The sequence below is a fragment of the Lissotriton helveticus genome, chromosome 7 (genome assembly GCF_964261635.1).
Source record: "Lissotriton helveticus chromosome 7, aLisHel1.1, whole genome shotgun sequence".
Taxonomy (NCBI): Eukaryota; Metazoa; Chordata; class Amphibia; order Caudata; family Salamandridae; genus Lissotriton; species Lissotriton helveticus.
The window spans coordinates 931,224,806-931,249,213 of record NC_136068.1 but is presented as its reverse complement, the minus strand read 5'-3'; the positions used below and the strand labels follow the sequence as shown (position 1 = coordinate 931,249,213).

The following is a 24,408-nucleotide window of genomic DNA, read 5'->3' as shown; positions in this document are numbered from 1 at the left end:
CTGCAGCACTCAGAGGTGAACACTGATGTGCCACAAATATCCGTTAAGGCTTCCAACAGCTCCCAGGAGGACCAGCTCGGAGGACCAACAAACCAATCCTGCAATCTCAGGAGCCTTTATGGCTGTTTAGTGTCCGGAGAACGTAAGGCTTTCATTGCATCCTTCTTACGGAAGGACCAGCAAAGCTCCCTGACACCCACCTGAGCAGTCTGATCACTCTAATGTGAGCAGTTTTGTGTAAATGGGCAGACAACACGAGGAGCTATGGCCATATGGAAAAAAGAGTGCAAGGAACTCGAAGCACAAGAGCGGACTTCATGAGCTTCTAATGGGGGTACATTGACAGTGGGTGAGGAAATCAACTGCAACAACAAGGTGAAGCATGGAATGCTTGAATTAGGCGGGCCTTTGTCAAGAGTGTCATGGTGGGTAAAAAACGATGGATCGGAATGCAACCCGAGGAATTTCCAGTGGCTGAGACTAATTTAAGCATTCCATCCATCACCTTGTTGCAGGGTGTGTGAGGAGGCACAAAGAATGGCACACTGAGGCGCTCTGGGTACAAAGGCAGTGTTATTAGCTGTTAATATGCGTACAATGTGAAAAACATGGGGCAGAAATGCAAACACTGTGAGAAGCTTAGATCACATGGAAAGAGAGCGAGTAGCGTGTCATACAAAGATAACGAAAGCAGAATGTACACAAGAACAATGTGAAGAGCCTGTAGCGCACGAGCAAACCATGTAAAATTTGGGCCGAAACACAAACGTTGCAAGAAGATTGGGATACATCAACAGGCAGCGTGATGAAGTTGGGGCCATCGACAATGTGACGAACTAGGGGCCCAGGAAGTATTTTTAAGTTGCATTAGGACCCACAGCAAGACAATATGAGAAGCAGCAAGCACGTGAACTGACAGTATGCGTAAACTGGGTAAATGCACATTGCGAGGAGCCTTGAGGAGGCAGACAAATATTATGAGAAGCTTCCACTGCCAGAGGATTTCCATCCAGAGTACTAAATCTGCCACTATTGGTACACCCACTGGCCGGGAGTTCAAAGACTCACACTGCACACACTATGAAAAGTATGTTATTGATGTATTTCTACCCTTCTAATCTGTACATTGCAGTGGTCCCATTAGATGGTAACTGCTTGATGAAATAATTATATAAATACAATTCATTTTGTGTCTCATTACGAATATCGCTAACTCAATCTATTCATCCGTTTCAGCCTGTAGTCACAAACTAAAGATCCAAAGTCATTGGGGTCTATTCAAAGAATAGTTTACAAGTTTTAAATCCATGAGTAGTTGTTTGCATCCGACAATTACCATCTTCTACAACATAGGAAAGGTGACTGTGATAGGACTACTGTTCAATTTCATTGCTGCAATTAATCAAAAATTTTAGAAGTACATTTATGTGCGCAACTGAAGTGTAAAATAATGTGGGGAATGGTGATGTATGACGACATAGGTAAAACTTTTTCAGTGTTAACCACCTTTCCAAATGACTATCCGGTTTCACTCCCCTAAGCTCCCACCTTAAAACTGCAGAAAATCTGCCATGAATGTCGACCTTCCTGAGCAGATATTATATTTTGTGGTCAAACCCAATCTATGGATATTATAAAGACTTAGGGGCATATTATGAACACAGGCGATAAAAGTATCGCTGCTTTTATCGGCAGAAAACTGCCGCTAAAGCCGCTTTTGCGGCAGAAAACTGCCGCTAAAGCCGCTTTAGCGGCAGTTTTCTGCCGATAAAAGCAGCGATAATTTTATCGCCTGTGTTGATAATATGCCCCTTAGTGACAATAGGTACTTCAGACAATCATGAAGCCAAGCCAAAATGAAGAGAGACACAAGTGTGCACGATTGGTCACATATCATTCCTAAAACCCGTCTCCAGTCATATACCGTCCCCTTGATTTTGTACTAACCTCTAAAAATCCCTAGTTTATTAGTCTGGTCCCATTTCAGGCCTGCAACACTCTCAAAACAAAAGTCAATTTAACAATGATGGGCCCTTTTTGCACCAGGTGTATTAAAAAAGAAGAGGTTCTGGTACTCTTGCAGAAGCACCGTGTACAACAGCCATTTTGTGTGATCACAAAGATAGACCAACTGCTTTGCAGACCTAGAGATTTGTTGCAGCACCCCGCACTTACACTTCACATTCTGCTGTGTGACATCTAGGCCTAGCCCACTAAATGCTGTGTCAATGTCATTGTGAAGCAAACTGCATGGCCACTGGCCTGCAGCTTGTGGCCTTTTTTGTCCACCTAAGCTAAGCCTGGTGCTCAGCAGGCCCAGGTCGGGATAAAGCCCACCCACACTGCAAACTCCTGTTTTGTTGTATCACTGGCACATTTAATACAGGCCCACGGTCTAAGTGACGTATAACAATATGCATGAACAGAAGCATTTCTGATTATTTTTGTGTTTTTTGCTAAACATTCCATGAGATTTGCACAGGTGGTCACTAATGTGACAGAAGACTGATGATCAGCAAAGGCACAATCAATGTTTAACAAGTGTATCTTCCTCGAGAAAGATACCTTAATTCGTAACAGTATGCACCACGCTAACAGATAACAAATTTCTCCTTTTCTACACAATTAACCTACAAAGGAATCTACATAACAATCTTCTTAAGATATCTGGAGTCTGGTCAAGTGAATCAGGGCTTGGTTTACCTGTACAAAAACTCACTAGCACATCAGAGGCCCCGTTATACAGGCTCAAGCTTCGAAAGAGAACACTTCACACACAGTCTACACCTGCTGCTTTGTGGCCAAAGATGGAAACACTTCTCGCCAGGCCAAAATCATTGCCAGGTCACACTGCATCCCTGCACAGTAAAGGCAGAGGTCTTAGTGCTGGAGAAACCTGGGGCACTTTGCATGAGTCAGGTATGAGACATCTTCACGATGACATTAATTTCACTCACCGGCCATAGCCTACATAGCAACATTGGCAAAGCCAATAGGTTTCGCCTATACGACATTTATTGGTTTGCCTTTTTTTTTTACATGTTCTATAGCACTGCAAGCTACGGATTGGTTGTTTGGAAGTGTGTGTGTGTTTGAAGATCACTGTGGACATGTTGTGTGTGTGCGAGCATGTGAGTGATTGCATTTTCAGAGTGTCAGTGCAAGTCAGTAGAATCTGGATAGGATTGAGCCTGTGAGAGTGCGAGATTGCTGGAAGTCTGACTGTTGTGTGTTTAGAAATGTGTGCCTATGGGTGGAAGTGTATGAGCATTTGTGCCCAAGTGTGAGTGACAGTGTTGGAGTCTTTTGGGGAGTGCAGAGCGCTGCATGCAAGTGATTCAAATTTCTTTCGAAGAAAAGCGGTCTTGGTTTATACAGAATTATCCTATTTTATAGGGTTACTGGGGCTTGCCACGTCTTCTCTTCTATCATGAGTGGAATCCTCAGCCAGTTCCGCTCCTTTTCACGGAAAACTTTGTCCAATGTTTGGATTTTGCATCATTAAAAGTAAAAACTGCAAATCTCAGAATGCAATGCACGCTTACTCAGAGGTTCTGACTGGCTGAAAGTGTCATACATGTCAAGATCATTGAGCAGATGCCTTTACTGCATGCTTTCGAAGGAGGGGGGTGGGGGTTGCAGCGCTCACATGCTGCATGAATTACAAATTCCCTCTGCTCCCATATTTGCCTGGTCCCTCATCCATAGCGCTGCCCTGCACTGAGGCCAGGCTGCGCCGCTTCGAACTGAGAGCTTCTCCTACTCATTTACCTTTGCACAGACGGGCAGTGCAGGAGCATGCAGTCTATTTATTATTGCTCCTCCTTCCATGCAAGCAGGGCACTTCTAGGTCCGGGAACAGAAGTCTCGGAGGAGCTCAGAATCAGGGACAACTGTATACGCGTCACTGACAGGAAATATCTTAACTTATGAAAGCGGCTAGAGCTTTAACTATTTTTGTTCACTATACAGAACATATACATAGGGATGGACAGGACAACAAATCAACAGGGAGAGATCAAGCAGAGCAAAGGGTTTGGATCAGCTCTTGGGGCTTCGTGCACGAGCCAAGCCCTGAAAATGTTTACTGTGTAAATCACACAACAAAGGACATGTAAAATAGGTATGAGGTAACCTTCAACATGTAAGTAATGTCATGTCGAGAATGAACAAAAGAGTGCCTGCAGCCACTGGATGAGTTCTAGCCACCGGAAGCAGTACTTGGTCCAGGCTCCACAGCAGGACAGGGAAGACTAAGCCCAGGAGGAAGATGGAAGCAAGGAGGAGGCACTGACCAATAGGAAGCAAGGAAATGTGTGACGTGAGAGCCAGCCAATGGTACGTAAAGTGACGTAGGAGCCATGTGGGACTCAGTCAATGGTAGGTAAAGGTACATAATGGGTGGGCTTTAGGCCCCTTTTAAGATTTATTTTTTTAATAAAAGATTTCGCAAGCGCAGAGGTGAAGCCTATAAACCAAAAAAACATACATGTCACCCTTCAATAAGTGACATGTCGAGCTTGTAAATACACTTACTTTCCATTCTTCACATGTGGAAAGTTACACGTATACAACAGTCAAAATAAAACAAACATTACATCTACGTTTGCGATCAGACAAAACTCAACCATACTCAGAATCGAGAAGTACAGCTTAGCTTGAACTCTTGTGACTAATCATTTTAACAGATAAACACGGAGCAGATGCCATGACAGTTTAAACAATGTATCACTGCTATGGAATGCATGCTGTAGGAAAACAAAAAAGAGAATGGATTAATCTATAACCGAGAGACCATGAATCCCCCCCCCCCTGAAGTACACATTCTTCCCGAGCATTCTTCTATTCCAAACATTCTTCTTGGCTGATCACGTCATACTGCCACCAGCATCACCCCTCATTCGGTGATAATGCTAATGGAAAGCCCCAAGAGAGGAAGAGATGCAAAAAAGATTTCAAAATCCATCTAGAGTTACAAATTCTACATCTATTGTTTCTTCCTTCTGGGATAACTTACACTAGGTATCCACCTGCATCTACTCACAAGTAGCACAATCACTGGGGCAAGTGGCAAGCACCACCCGTGGAAGGGAAGGGCCTTTTTCACATATATAGTGTAACTTGCAATTGATCTCTAACTGCATTTGCTTACAATGAGCATATGCACGTCGTCTAACTTCTACCATAGTAAGGACAACCAGGGCCGGACTGGTCATAGCGGGCACCGGGCAATCCCCCGGTGCGCCACATGGGTGGGGGCCGGTTTTGGGCCCCTGGGGGCCGTTTTTTCTACAGGGCCGTTTAAAACCGGCCCTGTACCAAAATCGTCCGAAAACCGGCCCCGGCAAAGAGCTCGGCGGCACCTCCAACCCCCCCAGTAGGAGGGGGCCGGCCGAGCACTTTGCCAGGGCTGGTTGTGGCTCCCAGTCTGGCCCTGAGGACAACACATCTGAAATGATTGTCTACAAGATAAAATCTACATATATCCATTTACCAATGGAACACACACCAGAATTGATACACAAGTGTCAGCAGTGTGAATGTAAGGTTTAACTGAGCAGACCCACTTTTTAGCATCAGTGGTATCAAGCATCAGCCCAGCACACACTCGCAAAAGTGGCTCTCTCAATCAAGGCAGACCTCCTCTAATATATTACACATTTTTACACAGAATACGTGTACCAATTACTTGGCCCCTTGGTGCTTCAGTACAGAGCATGTCTGTGGGTTTCCCTAAGAGAGGAAGTTCAATTGAGGGGGGGGGGGGAGGGGGGAGTCTGCAGACATGTCCTGGCTCAATAAGAAACTGTGTGAAGTGGGGGAGTGTTGCGAATGCAAATGGGTCCAAAGGGATGAATGAGTTTTGCAACTTGCTATCCAACCCATCTGAACTCTAGAGGGTCCAGGTCTTCAGATTCACTCTTATGTACAGTATAACTTAAACATTCAATGGAATCTTTACACAATGCCTCATACATGTTTTTTTAGCCAGGGATTAGCCAACAGTCAAGGCCGAGGAAGTAGCTTTGAACATCCACGTTTTACTGAGTAACCACTGGCGCTGCAGCTACACACACTGCTGTATGACTTTAATACCCATGTGTCTCTCCCGACAATAACTCTGCAAATGAAAGTACCTTGCTGCATAAATTACGATAAGTAGAACTATTTGTTTTGAAGGAATACATGTCAATGACTTAAGAGGAGTGTGGTGGCTTGTGTGCAATGCCATCTCTCAAGGATGTTTTAGAAACGGGGAGGCCTCATTTGCCCTCCAGCATATTCAGTTTAACTCGTACCTGTGTCTCCCGACAGTGTACTCTGTCTGATGTGGTCAAAAAATGGATCGGGCTAAGGAGCTGAATCCACTCCATCAACCCATCCAGAATAGGACTTACATAATGAATTGTGGTTGGGACATTCGGTTTGCCTATTCCCTTACTTGGTAGGATTTGTACTGTAATCAAAGTTCTTGTACATCAAATATTGTGAAACGTTTCATTTAGTCATTAAAGACCTTTGTACTTATCAACGTTAGAAACAAGTGGTATAGTCCATGAAATGGAATAACCATAATCATGTGCCATTCATGTGTGGGGTAAAAGGTAGTATAATGCCACATCTTGTGTACATCACAACGTTGCGAGAGCTTACTATTAGCAAAACTGACAGACATGTATAAATTAAGCGGCCAGGTTTGGACTGATATGATACCATTCCATGAGGTTGAAATACCATCCTAGCAAATTTAAAGAAACACTACACCTTTGGCACATAGTAGGATTCCACCCTTATTCACACCTTGGAGTCTCGATTGGGATTCATTGCCAATATCCTTTGCTGGTTCTCCTTCTGCCTTTCCAACTGGCACCAGGTTGCTCACACTGTCACCTACAGGTAGCAAAGGATCCCCATCACCCACGAGGAGTTCAGACTCCATTACGTCTCCTGTCATCTTCAATCTTTACATGGAGCCACGTGCTGCTCTAATCACAGACAAAAGCATCAAGATTAACCACTATGCGGATGAGGAACAACTCCAATTGAAAGACTCCTCTGCATCAGACAAACAATGCCTCAAACACTGCTTGCACATCATCTGAGCCTAGATGGCCCATTTGTAGCTTAATCCAACCAAGATAAAGTTTGTTATTTGCCAAGAACAAGATAAAGCACAAACCCAGCTCAATAATATGAACCTTGATAGCTTCGAACCTATACTTTCACCAAATACTGAGTGCCTTGGATTCACCCTGAACACCAACCTCACCCTCATGAAACACAATGCCCAAAAAAAACCTAAGACGGCCTCGGCGAGATCTCTCATCTAAAGGAAGGCAAACCATTTCTTCCAGAAAGTGACTTAAAAACTGCTGCTCAAGCCCTCACACGCCCACATCTAGTTGGTGGCAATGCTCAGTTCTCTGTCCTCACAGACTCCAAGTTGGCACCCATTAGAGGCATTCCACACGCTGCAGCAGGTCTCATTTAGGGCCTGAAGAAATATGGTGACATCACCACCATCCTAATGGAACTTCATTGGCTCCCCTTGCCGGCCCGCACCATATTAAAAACCAACGGCATCATTTACAAAGCCATCAAGACCAGCAACCCCGCTTATCTTGCAGACAAGCGCACCATCTCTGGTGGTTATTGGCACGCCTGCAGCCAGGACACCAAGAAAGTAGACCTTTTCCATTTATGCACCCACGACCTGGATCAAAATCTCTGTATCAGGACTGCCCCAACCCTGTTCCAATTAAGGAAAGAGTTGAAGACTCTGCTCTTTTAAGAACACTACATCACAAAGCATTAACAGTCTACAACCCAGCTTCCTCTCTTCTGATTTGTTGCCTTTGTTCGCCTTTGACCATGTGCAGTGCTCCGCTACCTTTTAACTAGGTTTACAGTACAGAAATACCATACACATACATACAGAGATTGCACCATGGCCTGCCTGGCTTATACTTCACTGTGCTGTGAATGAGTATCTCCCATTCATACCAGTCTTTCAAATGCAATGGCTTGTTGGCGGCCTCTTCCTCCACAGCCCCTCGTAGGCCACTTTGGACCACATTTATTGTAGTGTTGTGTTACCCTCGGGACGTGTATGTTGTCGCAAGGGCTACACAGTACTAAAGTTAGATTTATCAAGCAACGGTATTTCTGGAGTACCGCAAGTAGAGCAAGTCACTGACTTGGGTTACTCTGCCCTAGGAAGGTGGCCCATGGGTGGAGCGTGGGTGTTCCCACGCATCCACCTATAAATTATGGTGCAATCCCAAATTTAACAAGACTGGTAAACCTGGCAATGCGTCATAATGCTACACATTCCCTGGGGAGGCTCCCCAAGGAGAAATCCCTTTATTTCTCCTTGTTGTTTCCTCTTTTTAAGTGTCTAAGTTAGTCTGTATCCACCCTGCATTACGTAAGTCACAAAAATAATTATTTCTGTAGATGTGTTACCTTAGAATCCAGGACAGAACCTGATCTGTTAAATAAAATAAAAAACCTCTAAAAGCATATTAAATACATATCACATGACACCGCAGCCAAACTAGTAGAACTTTCCATTCTTGCAATAATTTGTCTACGGATTATTCTTAAAATCTATAACAAAAGGGGCTACCTCCAAATGATAAAAATTGGCCTATTTCTCCAAACATAAGGAAGTGGTTTGGAGCCAGTTAGTGAAACCATAAGTCCATACACATTACACTGACGTGCCTGAGAAGCGTCTCTATTCAAAATGGATGCCTTATGCAATAAAAGCCAACCCTGCCAGAGATTCTTAGGATTGTACATTCCATGGCTGAAACAAGAAAAGAATCAATCGGTGACATAGCACACCTGTGATAGAGACACATAAAAATTACATATATCTTACCCCATCACATGGAGTGAGTAGCGTGCTGACCGACTGATCAGAGTTATTTACACTTTCCCCTGTTGCAGAATGACTGAAAGGTCTTACAAACATGAAATCACTCTGCTCAGACACTGGAGTTAGACACGATCTATAGCAGCGAGTATCGGAGCCCAATCCTGTCCCACCAACTTCTATAAACTTAAGGTAGCCTTCAGGATTGATGTGTCCAGGTAAATGTGTGGCTTGCTGTTTATGTGCGTCTCTGGAATCATTTGTGCTTTTACAGCAAGAAGCACAACCAGGGCTCCCATTACCTGGCCTGAGACATCTTACAAACAAGACAGCGATCATTACTAAGGATACCAGAGAAATGGCCGCTAGTGAGATAATCAGGTAAAGGGTTAAATCTGAAGATTTGGGGGAAGTTCTTGGAAGGTCCCTAATCTTTGATGATTCTTGCAAAGTATTGTCCTCCAAAGACACCTCCAAAGTTACTGATGTTGACATTGATGGATTCCCATTGTCTTTCACAACAATTACAATCCGCTGTGCAAACATATCCAAATCTTTGATGGTTCCTGCAATTCTAATTTCCCCTGAGCGCGGTTCCACTTTGAATGGACTCTTATCCGTGTTTGGTTGAAGATGGTAGGACAGCCAGGCATTGTGACCACTATCTGCATCCACTGCTACAATTTTTGTCACCAGATATCCAGTTTCTGCTGCACGAGGAATAGTCTGATGGATCAGGGTCCCTTTCTCTACTGGGGGATACATGACCTTGGGTGAGTTGTCATTTTCATCCTGCACAAACACATGGACTGTAGCAGTGCTGGACAAGGGCGGCGTCCCGGAATCCTTAGATTCCACCAATATTACGAATACTTTGTCTTGTTCATAATCCAAAGACCGCAAGGTGTATATAGAGCCATTTTCAGAGTTGATATGAAAATAGGTAGGCTGGGAAAAGTCTTGGACCAGGATCATATAGGAGACCTTTGAATTATCTCCCTTGTCCGGGTCTGAAGCAGAAACAGACCCTATCAAAGACCCAGGAAGATTGTTTTCTCGAACAAAAACTGTGTATGAAGACTTAGGGAAGGTTGGAGCATTGTCGTTCTCATCTGAAATATTCAGAGAAATGTATTTACGAGTAGACCGTGGGGGCGTCCCAGAGTCTGCTGCTTCTATAGTGATGTTAAAGGAAGATTGTTTCTCTCTGTCCAGAGCTCCATCCGTGACCAGTGAATAATGGTCCCTGAAAGATGACAAGAGTTGAAATGGAAGATCCTTTTGGATTTGTAGATTAACTTGCCCATATTTTCCAGAATCATTGTCCTTGACGCTGATCAGGGCTATCACTGTTCCGGAGGGAGCATCTTCCTGAATGGGACTAGACACCGAGGTCAGTATGATCTCAGGGCTGTTATCATTGACGTCAACAAGCTCCACCTTGATGTGGCAAAGCCCCTCCATCTTGGGGGAACCCCGGTCTCTCACTCTGACAACGATGTCATAAGCACTGGACTCCTCAAAATCCATCTCACCCTTGGTGCGGATCTCTCCCGTTTCAGGATCTAAACTGAAGAGGTTCGGGATCTTTTCTGGAGTATTCTGGGTAGTTTTGTAGGAGTAGTCTATCTCCCCATTGGGGCCCTCATCTAAGTCTGTGGCATTCAGCCTTACGACCAGGGTCCCTGCTGGCAGGTTCTCTTCCAGAGAGATCTTGGAGAAGGAGGGGTCACACGCGGGGGCGTTGTCATTGGCATCTATGACAGTGACCACGATGCTGGCAGTCCCCGACCTCACAGGCACCCCACCATCGTAGGCTGTTAAAACTAAATGGTGGGCTGCCACCTGCTCTCGGTCCAGAGGCTTCTCCAGCACAATCTCGGGCATCTTGACCCCATCGTCACGTGCTCTGGTCCTGAGCGTGAAATACTCACTGGCGCTCAGCTCGTAGGTGGCGACGGCGTTGGTGCCCACATCCGGGTCCTCGGCAATCTCCAGCGGCATCTTGGAGCCGGGATTGGCCAGCTCGCTGATCTCCAACAGAATGTCATTCTTGGGGAACCGGGGCGCGTTGTCGTTGACGTCCAGCAGCTCCACCTCCACCCTCAGCAGGCTCAGCGGGTTCTCCAGCACCAGCTGGACGTGCAGCAGGCACGGGGCCTCGGCCCCGCACAGCTCCTCGCGGTCCATGCTCTCGTGCACCCGCAGCGCGCCGCTGGCCAGGTCCACCTGGAAGAAGTGGCGGCCGCCCTCGGTGACCACCCGCAGCCGGCGCGCCGCCAGCCCCGGCAGCGCCAGCCCCAGGTCCTTGGCCAGGCTGCCCACCAGGGCGCCGGGCTCCTGGCCCTCTCGGATGGAGTAGCGCGTCTGCCCGGCGGCCGGCTGCAGCAGGGAGAGGGCCGAGACGAGGAGCAGGAGCGCCCGCTTCCTCCCCCTGCAATCCATGGCGGAGGAGCCCCCTTCTCAGGCGATGCTGGTGCCGCGTCCTCCCGCGCCGAGCGCAGCTGGCCAGCCGTGCAGGGCACAACCTCCTGAATTTCCGATGCCCACAATCCTCTATGATTATTATTGTTTTTTTTTTTTTTTACGGAAGCCCAGAATCCGTAGTAAACTGAGGTTTGTGTCACCGCGAGGAGAGGGGAAGGGGGAGGGGTGAGGGTGTCTCTCTCAGTCAGTGCAGCCGCTCATTGGCAAGCAGCAGCGTGGAAACCCGGCCAATAATTGCCACAGACAATTCATTTCTTAAAGCTGCAGGGACAGCCCTTTCTTCTCCCCCCACGCGAGCACGGAATCTCGGCACGGCACAGCCCGGCTACCTGCCCACGGACTGATTGTAAGAGAAACTGAAAGCAATCTCGGGGTAAAATGCTTAGCTCCTTGTGAATATCAGCAAGCAACTATCAACCACGTGTGAATACTGCCAATGGACACGATCAATTACCATAAGCTCCAAAGCATCTCGCATGTAGATGGAACCACCAGAGACTCGCTAAATATCTCTGCTCTTAAAACAGGATCTATACTTAGCAGACAATTTCAATGATGGAGACTTTTTCTCACAGCTGAAATGATAGCATGGGTCACACCAAGATGAGCTCATGTCAATGAATGAAGAGACCTGGGGGTGTGGGCTAGAAAGCCGAGTGTGCTTGGGTTGCAGGTAGCATGCCCTTTGCCTGCATGTTCAGGGAGCTAGCCTCATTGGGCGCGCTGGAGCAGCTTGGCTCCGGGAGCTGTGCGCTGGGGGGGCAGCTGGGTGGACCCGTGGAGGTCTTCATGAACATGAACTCGCTGATGTCTGACACCGGTGAGATACAGGATCGACAAGGGGCGGATGGGACATTCCCCGTAGAGCTCACTTGGACCCCTATCACAGCGTGCCCCAAACTGTGGTGCAGCTGTACATGCTCCAAGAATCGTTTTGTTGGATCTATGGGCTTTTTGGGCTTCTCTAAGCAACAGCAATAGGAATTCGCCTGGTTCCCAGCGCACCGTATTCCAAGTGCCACCAGTCCAATCAAGGCAATAACAGATACGATTGTCAAAGAAATGATCAGATAAATTGTTAATGTTGGGATGTTCTCAGTCTGAGTGGGCACATCATGTAGCCCCTGGAAGACCTCCAGACCATTATCTTCCACCGATACCAGAACGGTAACAGAGGTGGACAGAGAAGGCTCTCCGGAATCCTTAATCACAAGAAGAAGTTCCTGTATGGGAGCATCTTGCTCTTGGAAAACACGTGTTGTCCTGATCTCACCAGTCCTCAAACCAACAGTAAACAATTTCAGGTCTGTGGCCTTGACCAAGTGGTAGGACACCCAGGCATTGCGGCCGGCATCAGGGTCCACTGCTGTTATCTTGGTCACCAACTTCTTTGCCCCAATTGATCGAGGCATTCGACAACGTATATCTGCATCCTTACTCAAAGTGGGATATAGGATGATAGGGACGTTGTCATTCTGGTCCAAAATGAACACATGCACAGTGGTCACACTGGTAAGAGGTGGTGAGCCAGCATCTGCGACTTCAACTCTGAATTGGAAATAGCTAATCTTTTCATAGTCAAAGGGGAGCTCTGCATAGACTTGGCCATTCCTTGAGTTGATATAGACAGGAAATGCAGAACTATCAGAATTCTCACCAGGGCTTCTGAGGATCGAATACGAAAGGAGGGCATTCTGGCCTAGGTCAGGGTCAAGTGCAGACACAGTGCACAGAAGCTCCCCCACTTTGTTATTCTCCTTCAGGAACACTTCATAAGAAGGACGAATGAACTCTGGGGGACTATCATTAACATCTGACAACATAATTGAAAGCTGCCGCTCCACCTTTAAGGGAGGGTTCCCCATGTCTGTGGCAGTAATTGAAAAATTATAGCGAGAAACACTTTCTCGGTCTAGTTGGCTATTAGTGATCAGGGAATACTGGTGTTCAAAATCCTTTCTTATTGTGAAAGGGAGGTTACTGGGTAAATAACAATTGACCAACCCATTTTTTCCAGAATCCCTATCATTAATGTTTATGACAGCGACTACTGTGCCTGGAGGGGAGTCTTCAGTGATTGATTTGGATAAGGACACCAAGGTGATCTCTGGCCTATTGTCATTGACATCAATGACCTCAACCGTGACTGTGCAGTGTTCTTCCATTATGGGAGAGCCGTTATCTTTGGCCTCTATGTCAATCTCATAAAGCTTGACTTCTTCATAATCCAAATCTCCTATAATTCGGATTTCTCCAGTTTGGCCATTAATTGTAAACACACTACTAAGTGCATCTGAGTTGTGGGTACTGAAGGAGTATTCAATTTCTCCATTTGGCCCTTCATCTAGGTCAGTGGCATTGAGCCGGATTACCAAGGTGCCCTTCGCAATGTTCTCCACCAAACTTGCTCGGTAGGAAGGTTTGTCAAAGACAGGGTGGTTGTCATTGGCGTCCAGGACATTGACCGTGATAATCAAGGTGCTCGTCCTCCGCGGTGCTCCCCCATCTTCCGCCGTGAGCACAAGATGGTGGACGGCCCTCTGCTCCCTGTCCAGGGCCCGCTCCAGCACCAGCTCTGGGAACTTGTTGCCGTCCGCACGCGTCTTCACCTTGAGGGAGAAGTTCTCGTTGGTGCTCAGGTGATAGGTCTGCAGGGAGTTGGACCCGGTATCCGGATCCTGCGCGTTCTGGATCAGGAAACGCGCACCAGGGGAGGCCAGCTCATTGACATTCAGGGTAAACTCGCTGCTCTGGAAGCGGGGCGGGTTGTCGTTGACATCCAGGATCTCCACCTCGATGCTGTACACCTCCACCGGGTTCTCGATGGCCAGCTTGAGGTTGAGCAGGCACTGGGAGCTCTGGCCACAGAGCTGCTCCCGGTCAATCCTGTCGTTGACTGTGATCACGCCTGTGTTCACATTCACCGAGAAGTACTGCGAGTCGGAGTCCGACAGCACCTGCAGGTGGGCGGCCGTCAGCTTGGCCACGTCTGTCCCCAGGTCCTTGGCAATGTTGCCCACGAAGGCGCCGCGCTTCAGCTCCTCGGGGATGGAGTAATGAATCTGCGCCTCGCAGAAGCCGTAGAGCATGCAGAAGGGGAGCAGCCGTAGCGCTGCAGCCATCACAGCAGCCCGGGTCCCCGGCTCCGGCAGCATCCCGCCGCCCCCTGCATCCGCAGACGGCAAAGATGGAAACCGCTCCAGTGAGAGCCGAGCCGGGCTGCGCGGCCGAGGGGGGGGACAGGGAAACACAATCAGACGGTGTACGGTGTGCAGTGTGGGGGTTTTCTCGCAGGCAGATGCCGAGGTGTCTCTGGCTGGCAACAGACGGGGGGAGAGGAGGAGGGAAATATTTTGCTGATCGCCGATAGCTACTCATTGGCTGTTGGAGCGCTCTCTTTTAACCAATCTCCATTGGAAATGCTAGAAATACATACACCATTACAACCGAGCCCGGCATTCTGGTTTCTAGGACACAATACACCGCGATCGCCCGCACACGGCGTTTACCTGCTGCACACGTGACTGCAAGGAGGGTGCTGCGCACGTGACTGCAAGGAGGGTGCCGCGCGGTGCAGCCTGGGCTCAGACAGCGCAGAGAGGGCAGCGCCGCGCTCAACGTGGGCAGCAGAGCCCGGTGGGACTGCAGCATTAGATGGCACGGGGGTAAACTCCTCACACAATGAACGACTAACAGCTGCCCAAAAACCAGTGATTAATTACCCCGATGCTCTTGTTTTGAAGGTAAACTATGTAATCTATGTGGAGAGGCCACTGACGCTGCTGCTTTTCATTTACAAATAAACATCATCTCTGCCTTTCCAGTTATGTTCTGATGCTAAATAAACATATTTGTATTAGTAGCATTGCTAAGGCGTGCTGTTTATTCTTAAACACATTGCACACATAATAAAATACCGTTTTTTCATAGTCAACAATTATTTCGCGGGGACACCCCTTTTAGGGAGCAGCAGCACAGGCACATAAGGTGATGATGTCTAGAATCACACAATGGGTAGTTGGGAAAGTCGAGATTCGAACGTCGGCTTCCTGGATTGGGCAGCTGCAATTTAGCCACTAGACCACTCCTTTCCATACTTGTGCATTCCTCGTTGACACCTGACGTATGGCTGTGCACCGTTTCAGTGGCGATTTGACATTCTAGAATGTGTATGCCATGAATAAAGTGTTAATCTAGTAGTATGAAGAATATACCCCAATTGCAAATTCAAACAAATAAATGTGGTGTCGAAGCCAAATAGCTAGATGGTGTTCTGCCTTTGTTCCTTCCATGTGTAAACTACAGACACCAATACACTCTATTCTACCCGACGTGATGCTCTTTACTAGAAGATCACATCAAGTCAGTTTTTCCATATTCCTATTGGATATAAATAAGGTTAGGGTTCTTGGGACCGATGTGCAAAGACCTTTTGCAGTCACAAAAGGTTATTCCCCAAAGTACAGAAGTCCTTTTACGAATCAAGCCCATCCAACTTGTATAACAGCCTTTGTAACCACGACAGAATAGCTAATAAGAGGGGATGTGAAATTTGATTCAGAAAGGCATGTATCAATAGCTTGCGACCCTTATTGCAGTCACAGATCATTGATCAGTCACTGGCCCCGAGTAGGGATGGTAAATGGAATTGAGTCGCAAAGAGAAAACCTCCCGTCTTGCATTGGAAATGCAGTGACGCGGGTCTGCAGTCCCACATTCACATCAAATTACATAAAATAATTTGAAGGTTGCAATTTGGCTAATTCATATTCATTAGTCAGGTTTGGAGGCCTCCTGCAAAGGGAGAACTGGTGATGCGATCTAATAGTACATACGTTGCATTGCACATTTCATGACTGTTTAAACTGAAGATCATGGTATGTAAACTGGTATCTGCACCTCAGGCCCTTGATATAGTGTACGGTCTCATTGTGCACTCACGCATGTCCACACATTGTGCAAACCAGCATTATGTGACCTATTACAAAGAAAACACTGCATGCACCTGCAGCGGTGCACACTGATGCTGCTTGCCCCTCTGTGCAGGATCACACATTAAGCAGCCAGGTCATGGAGCAGTCCTGCAAGGATACACTGCAGCCCCCCCTTCAGAAGAGGCCTGATAACACCACAATGTGGAGAAGTGTGGCTCAAATGGTTAGAGCGGCAGACCCTGATGCAGAGGTCTGGCCCGGGACCAGGGTTCAATTCCCGCCTCGGCGGGTCTTGGGCTCAATTTCCTCGGACCCGATAATTCTCGCCTCGGTGCCAATTCTAATCATGGGTCCCACTCTGTGACTCTTGGCAACAGCTTGCTTAATCTCCATAACGGCCCCAGAAGCGCTGGGATGCTTGGTTTCACCCTGGGGGTGCCTAGGAGTGGACACTCACAGGGAAAACCAGGAAGGGTTCCACAGCGGTATACGTACAGCGTCGGGACACTACCTTCGGGAAGTAGCTGTGCGCTCTATAAATATCGGTACATTTACATTTAAGTGTAGTCATGGACTGCAATGTCCTATGCGGATGGGTGCACTTTGAAAAAGCAACCTCCATCGTGGGGACTCACAAGCATCCCTTGATAGGCGGGTGCGTTGTGCAAATCACGTGGTGCCACACTGGCTGCATCAGGAGTTGGCACATGTGCATGCCCCATCAGAGTCCGGGTTGAGGCCTACGGTCCTCATCCTTTGCAGGGCTGTTTCATGACCACTTATTGGCTTTGGAAGGCTTTATAGAGTGCCTTTGAGACTGTACATGCCCTCAACCACGTTCCTAAACGGGAGGATGCAAAATGTCTGCCACGTCAGGGCTTTGGAACATTACCTGCATTCCTCCAGGACCAGTGCGTCTTGGAGCCTAGTTCTGTGATGGAGGTATACATGGGGCGAAGGTCTTCTCTTTCCAGTAAGGCATGCTCCCACCCATTCTAATGATCGACCTTCCCATCTTTCATGAGCACATGATGTAATAGCAGCCACAGGCTGAGTGAGGTGGTAAGCTTGAGAACTCACACGAGGGCTGAGACAGAGTGGATGCTGGGGTCGAATCCTGAGAGCGAAGATATAAGCAAATCCACCAAAACTATTTCCATGCACATTACGCTGCATATGTCATTTAAACTATGAGAATACCAGACTGTTGCCATTTGTGTGAGTTATTTAAATTAGATTACCGTGAATTGATCAATTATTAATGTATTTTCATATAGCACACCCTCTGCACTAAATCACTCCTGGTGTTTTAAAATGCACCACTTAGGAAAAATAAGCGTTGGCAAAGCCAATAGTTCTGGCATGGACTGCCAACATTTTAGCGTTGTCAATGCTTTTATTGTTTTGTCATGGTTTTTGTACAATTTTATTTTTGATTAACTACCAGGCCCTCAATTTATACAAAAAAATAGCTAAAACAAAACATGTTTTGTCTCTTAATGCACACATTGCCATAGTATTGTCTGACACTGAAGGCAATATTTTGTGTGCAGATGCGCTCTTGGTGAAAGAGTAGAATGTAATCACTTGCAGTGAAGTTGGCCAATGGCTGAAGTGGGCTGACCCACTGCACCATGCTGTATCCCGTTGAGCATGGAATAAAAAATGTAATTACAGAACACCAGGTCTATGGATGAAGAGGGCTGTCTGAAAGCTCCTACAAGTATAATATATATGTAATTTTCATAAAAATCAAAGTGTTGACTAACGCCAGACTGAAAATGAATGACGCCGACTAAATGTAAGTGATTCACCCAGGATTGCACCGAGCTTGATTTCCCAGTCTGTAGGCTGCAATTCATCCCACAAGTGTTACTTCACTCAGTCTCTAAAACACAAAAGGTAAATGCTTTGCACAACGTTGTATTTCAAGAACTAAATTAGGACACGGTTTTCAACAAAGCTAACTTGCCAAGTCCACCAACCATACAGTAATTCACCTGACAATTTAGCAATGACTGTCTACAGTTGTTTGATAAATGGTGGGGTGGGGCGGTTATAAACAATTGTGTGTGTATAAAAAAAAACAGATTTCCAGACATTTTGGCTGTCTTCAAAGGACCCTTATTCCTAGGATACCCAGACATCAACTTTAGTGTTCCTTATTGACATCAGTGGTGTCTGATGAGACAAAAGAGATACACAGGTGTTATTTTTGGATTCAAGGGGGTTAAAATTGTTATGTACTTTTTGTAGGATGAGGCCTACTGACTAGGACTTGTAAAGTCCAGAAAACTCCAGTACTTTTCCCCATATGAAATGAGGGTAAATCTGTCCCTCTCCTTCTCCATGAAGCTATCCGGCTGAGATACACAAAGCTTTCCGCCAGAGCAGCTTCCTCTGGAAGCTCAACTACCATGTTGACTATAACTGAAGAAAGAAAAGCATGCTGGGAGCAGGACCCGTCTGCCCAACCCACCAACACCTTCCACCTCTATGCCGTCTGCGAGGAATACCGAAATACACATTTCACTCAACATACATTTGAAAAGACTGCTTCAAACTAGTTGACTAGCAAACAAAAATGTTGCAACACAACGGGACCAGACATCTACCTTAACTATAACTTTGTGACTAGAAACAAATCATAAACTTTTTTTTTTTAAGTGTTTGTTTACTTTTGTAAATCAGGCCCTCTGGCTGCCCTTTCATCTCTATTGTGAATGCAAGGCCCGTGTTGCACTGTATCTGACATGAGCTTCTCATCGCCAGCTAGCCCATGAGTTCTTGCAAAACCACTGGGGAGGGGCTAAGACACCCAGCTTTCCACCGCAGACATAGCAAACAAAATCAGATTCAACTGTGACACATGAAGTCTCCCCCCTGCCCTGCTAAGTGGCCCCTACAACATATAGAATCTAGAAAACTGCTCAACATGCGGTACGTAGTTTCTATAAATAAGTTTGTCAAAACAAACATGGCCCATAACCAAAAGGAGACAAAGAATGAAATAATAAACTAATTAAGAAAGGAATACACCATGTATATACCACAAGCATATGTCGAACGCCTGTGGGTGCTAAAGAGAAAGGTGTCTGAGCAGAGACAGACGACTTACCTAAAATGTGACATTGGAGGAGGATTGTAAATCTCTAATTTGTTACAGAAATTGTGAGAGTTTCTTCCAGTGCTTTGAGACAAGACGTGTGAAGCTATATATACCGAAGCTAGGACTAAGGGCCCTGACTGGCAAATGCTAAAGTATTTTGGAGGAACCCAAAATTCTTGTGGACTGGGACTAGAGCGCTTTATGCACATATAATGCCCCGAAAGCGGCTACTGGTGAAATGTCACATCCATAGTGTGTGGCTCATAGGGGAGGCAATGGTTTTTATTTTCTTTGATAAGTTGAACTGGGTGCTTTTACTCATAACATTCCCCTGCTGCTGGCTGGGACAATGTTTGTCTGAAAAGGCACATACATTCTTCGTCTCGTAAACGGACACTACCAGTTCAAAAATCAAAGTAAAGCATCTAATTGCGTCGCACTCCCAAATCCTAGTTCAGGATAAAACGATCAAAAGCAGAACGGGTACCTGCCCTATGGATTTGGACAGAAAGGCCTAGGAAAGGTCCAAGTGTATTAATACAGAGACACCTAAGCCCAGGCAAATTACACCACACAGACAGATTTATTCATTTTGTATCAAAATTTATTTTTCAGGAATGAATTTATTTTAGAGGCTTTTTTTGCTGATACATAAATATGTTTCGTGGGTTCACCTACACCGTAATAAATAAACACAATAATAAAAATACGAATAAATAGTGGTTCAGATTCCGCTCTAGCGTATCATCAACATTCATACAGCATTCATTCACAAGTCAAACAGCACCAAGCGATGATGGTTGTGGATAACATGGGGACCGATGGTTCGAGGTCCAGGTAGGTTCTGAGGGTTCCTAGATAGGAAAGAGCGCCTACGCGCGTTTCGGTGTATGGTCCCGTCCGGGACTACACCTTCATCAGGGCACAGTGGAAGGGCGGAAGGGGAACCACAAACAGGTAAGGTTTCTGTGAAATAAACATTAAAAACAGTGGTTAGGTGTATGTACATTTTTGCGAGGGTTTAGGTGTAAACTAGATAGGCTTGCATCTACATTCAGACTATGGACATCCAGTTTGTGGGCGGTTGGGACTAGACTTGCAGAACACATTCATAGCATCATAGAAGTATTAATTTCCATAGAAGGGGAACAATGAAATTATAGTTTAAAGACTATGCTTTACTGGGACTGCTAGTGGGCAAAAATAACAAGAGTGAGGGATCTGACTGGGGGCTGCACCTTAATTTAATATAGGTGCTGAAAATTAAGGATGTACAGGTTTAGAGGTGTTTACCTGGCTCAGGTAAGATGATGCTGATGGCGTTCTAGTGCAGGTGGAAGGCGCGGAGACCCTGTTGAAGAACAGAGCATGCTCATAAAAGTGCACAGTGCCGGTGATAAGAGCATGGAGCGCTAAGTTTAAACAATCACGCAGGATAGAGAAGCACACAGGCGCAATTACCAGCGATGGCAGGGAATGCTCTCCTCGGTGGATTCTCAAAAGGTCTACCCCCGGGATTGTGCTCAAGCGGGGCGAGGCTGATGGGGTCCTGGGGCGAGTAGGATGTGCAGAGACCCTGTTAAAGAACAGTGCATGCTCAGGAAAATGCGCAATACCAGATGAAAAGTGCATGGAGCGCTGGGTTTAATCAATAACGCATGATGGAAAAGCACACGGGCACAGTTACCTGTAGTGGCAGGGGATGCTCTCCTCGGTGGGTTCTCAGAAAGGGGGGAAGCGCGCCGCCGACCGGTACAGGGATAGATAGAAACCTGTACAGGAAATATATGCAAAAAGAAGTGGCTGGTTTGAGGATGGAATTTCACCGCATGGGTGCACTAGCGCCGTAGGTGGAACTGCGTGGGAGGGGGGCGCGGGCTAGAAATCTTACCCAAAGGGAGTCAACGATGGGGATGAAGTCCCTCTGCTATTTAGACAAATAAGGTCCGTCCTGGCATTCTCTTGGCTGCGGGGATCAGCGGAGACACTAGAAAGATAGGGGGTGAAGGTTACTGCGTGATTTTCGAGAGAGAGCCTTGGAAGTTGGATCTACAATTCTAGCAGACGAGTGCGGGGGGGGCCTAGCAGACTCGGAGAAATCAACTTACTTAAAGTCGCATCAAGTCGGGTGTCCCGGTCGGCGGACTCCACAGAAGTTGGAACGGCTGGTCTCGGAGCAGGACCACACTACTCTGGGTGCCTCTATATATAGTGAGCTAAACGCTAAGATAGCAGTCAGCTGCGAGGGCGCGCGACCTCACAAGAGAGCATTGAAATCAATGACGGTTTGAAATGGCCCCGTAATGGAAGGGAACTGTGGCGGCCATCTTAGAGTGGCTAAACGGGCCGGGTTTCGAGAATGAACGACCTCAGATGGCATGACGGGGGGCGCAGAAAGGTGATGGGGCACTACAAAAGATCAGGGGGGATATGAAAATTACTAAGGTAAAAGGAAATTCAAGCAAGAAGCTTTGAGAACATAGAGGGAATTTGGAGTAAAAAATGCTTCCAAATAGATCACATACAGGGTTATTAGCAAAAAATAGTACGAGATGTCTGTCAGTGGGCAGAGAGACCTCAGCGAGAGCTATTTATTACTAGGTTCCAGCATGAGAATGATGGACCATAATGGGGGACTCGGATTCCAAAAGGCCCTTGTCTGCAGGATACTGCACAGAGCAAGGCGAAGTGAGGATTTACAGTAATGCATTGGCCCACGGGCATTCCTCGTTGAGGCCCTTTTCCAAACTGTTGAGAAAAAAGATCCAGAAGACCTCTCGTTTTTTTCTCCACAGTGTGGGGTCAGTGCCTGCCGGTGTTTGCATTTTTTCCAATATAGACCACCTAAGGTCTGTTTCAGAGTGTTCGAGGGACATCCAGTGTTCGACAAGGGGGGCTCCCCTTTTGCCGATACGTATATTGGATTTATGCTCCCCGATGCGGAATCTTATCTCCCTACTCGTTTCGCCAACGTATGGCATTTCACACGGGCATAGGATAATATAGACACAATTGGTCGTCCGACAATTGGTCATGGTGGAGAGATTTATACTGCGGGTGGGCGTGGGGATCACATTTCCTCCCATGGCGTTTGGACATGCTTGGCATCTGCCACATTTGTGGTTGCCAGTGATGGGGTCAGGACCAACAATGGACCTTTGGATCAATGGTTTCGGATCACGCATTTTGCCTTTTACTTAATGGTTTCTAAGATTTTTGTTGCGCTTGAATGCAAAGATCGGTTTGGGTAGCGCATTTTGGTCCTGATTTAAATTCAAAAGAAACCAACTGGAGTTAATGGCCTGTCTGAGTTGGTTGTTGGCCGTGGAGTGTCGCGTGATACAAACAATCGATTCCTTAGGGGTGGGGTTCCTGGGTTCGAACATGGAATCACGGTTGTAGTATCTGGCCCGTTTAAAGCTCTCCTTAACCAGCCGGTAAGGGTAGCCCCGTTGTAGTAACTTCTCCTTAAGCATATCCCCTTCAGTTAGGAAGTCCCTAATGTCTGTGCAATTCCTTCTAATTCGGAGAAATTGACTGAACGGGATGTTATCGCGTTGACAGCGGGGATGGTAACTGCCGTATTGAAGGATGGTGTTACGGGCAGTGGGTTTGGTGAACAGGGATACCGTAATGACCTGATTATGATGTCCAACCCATAGGTCCAAGAATTCAATTTTGTCTTGGCTGAAATGGCTGGTGAACCTAAGGTTAGGGTCAGCAAGATTGAGCCACGCAATGAATTCAATCAGGGTGGTGTCATCCCCCTCCCAGATAAAAAACACGTCGTCAATGAAACGAGACCAGGCGCGCACATTTTCGAAGAATGGGGCCATCTCGTTGTATATATGGGTTCGTTCAAATTCTCCCATGTACAGGCAGGCAATGCTGGGTGCACACGCAGCTCCCATGCTGACTCCACCTGTTTGGTGGTAAAAAATTGTTGTTGAACTCAAAGTAATTCTCCTTTAAAACTGTTTTTAGGCATTCCATGATGAAGCTAGCATTCTCGATTTGGGAGTTAGATGTTAGGATCTTCTGTACAACAGACAGTGCTCCTGTCTGGGGGATGTTGGAGTAAAGAGACTCCACATCCAGGGTGACCAGGAGTTGCCGGTTATGATGATAGGTAATTCCTTCCACCTTGGAAATAAAGTGGCCTGTGTCCTTGATGTAGGATTCCAGGGTTCCCACTAGGGGCTGGAGGAATCGATCAATGTATTTGGATAATGGCTCTAAGGCGGATCCAATCATAGACACAATAGGCCTGAGAGGGGGGTCATGTAGATTCTTATGGGTCTTCGGGACCCCATAAATGATCGGCATTCTGGTGAATGTGGGAGTGAGGAATTCAGCTTCCTTATCACAAATGTGACCATTATGGACTCCTCTCTCAATTATCAGGATAAAACGATGCCACGTAGCTCCGTTTAGTTGGTGTAAACTCGGTTGTATCCAGGTAGTGATTCTTTTAGAGCATGCACACAATTGCACTGGCGTGGTGTTAGCCACAAGAGAGCTGATAAATTAGACCAACAAAGCAACACACCATAGAAATCACAGGGAGAGTTACAGGTCCATGGAATGGTATTCATGACCCTGCTGCGTACTCAACTGCGGCGGACATTTCGCTGGCTGCATTGCATAGGATAGAGCAATACCCTGGCAGATGCAGGTGAGGAACTTTGTGGGGAAAGAACCACGTGGCCCCATAAAGAATAAAAAACAGTTAGGGCCTCCTTATCATTAAAAGGAAAATAAGGAGGTAGATCACCAAGCCCAGGTACACATCTGTGTCGCGCTCTGGCAACTACAATACAATCACATGAGGCCACACAGAGCACAACACAGAATGCGGCAAACAAAAATTACATTTGACACAAATTGAGAATATGAAAGAAGTAATAATGCAGACACCGATATTAGAGTGCATTGGTGTAAATGTCAGCAAATCCAGCTTGAGACGCTTAGCTCTGCTGCAGTGACCAGACTTTTTC

The 24,408-nt window shown here is 46.6% G+C and overlaps 1 protein-coding gene across 30 annotated transcripts in view; it reads right to left on the bottom strand.

Annotated features, from left to right (window-relative positions):
• Positions 1–24,408, bottom strand: part of LOC144769402 (protocadherin gamma-C3-like) — a 917,178-nt gene that overhangs the window by 57,558 nt on the left and 835,212 nt on the right. The window contains exon 1 of one of the 30 annotated variants that reach the window (XM_078653471.1): positions 8,888–11,518. The exons of the other annotated variants lie outside the window; for them this stretch is intronic. Coding sequence (XP_078509597.1) covers positions 8,888–11,326 — 2,439 coding nt within the window. The 5' untranslated portion in view covers positions 11,327–11,518. Of the gene's footprint in view, positions 1–8,887; positions 11,519–24,408 lie in introns of those variants that run through there. 30 annotated transcript variants of the gene reach the window in all.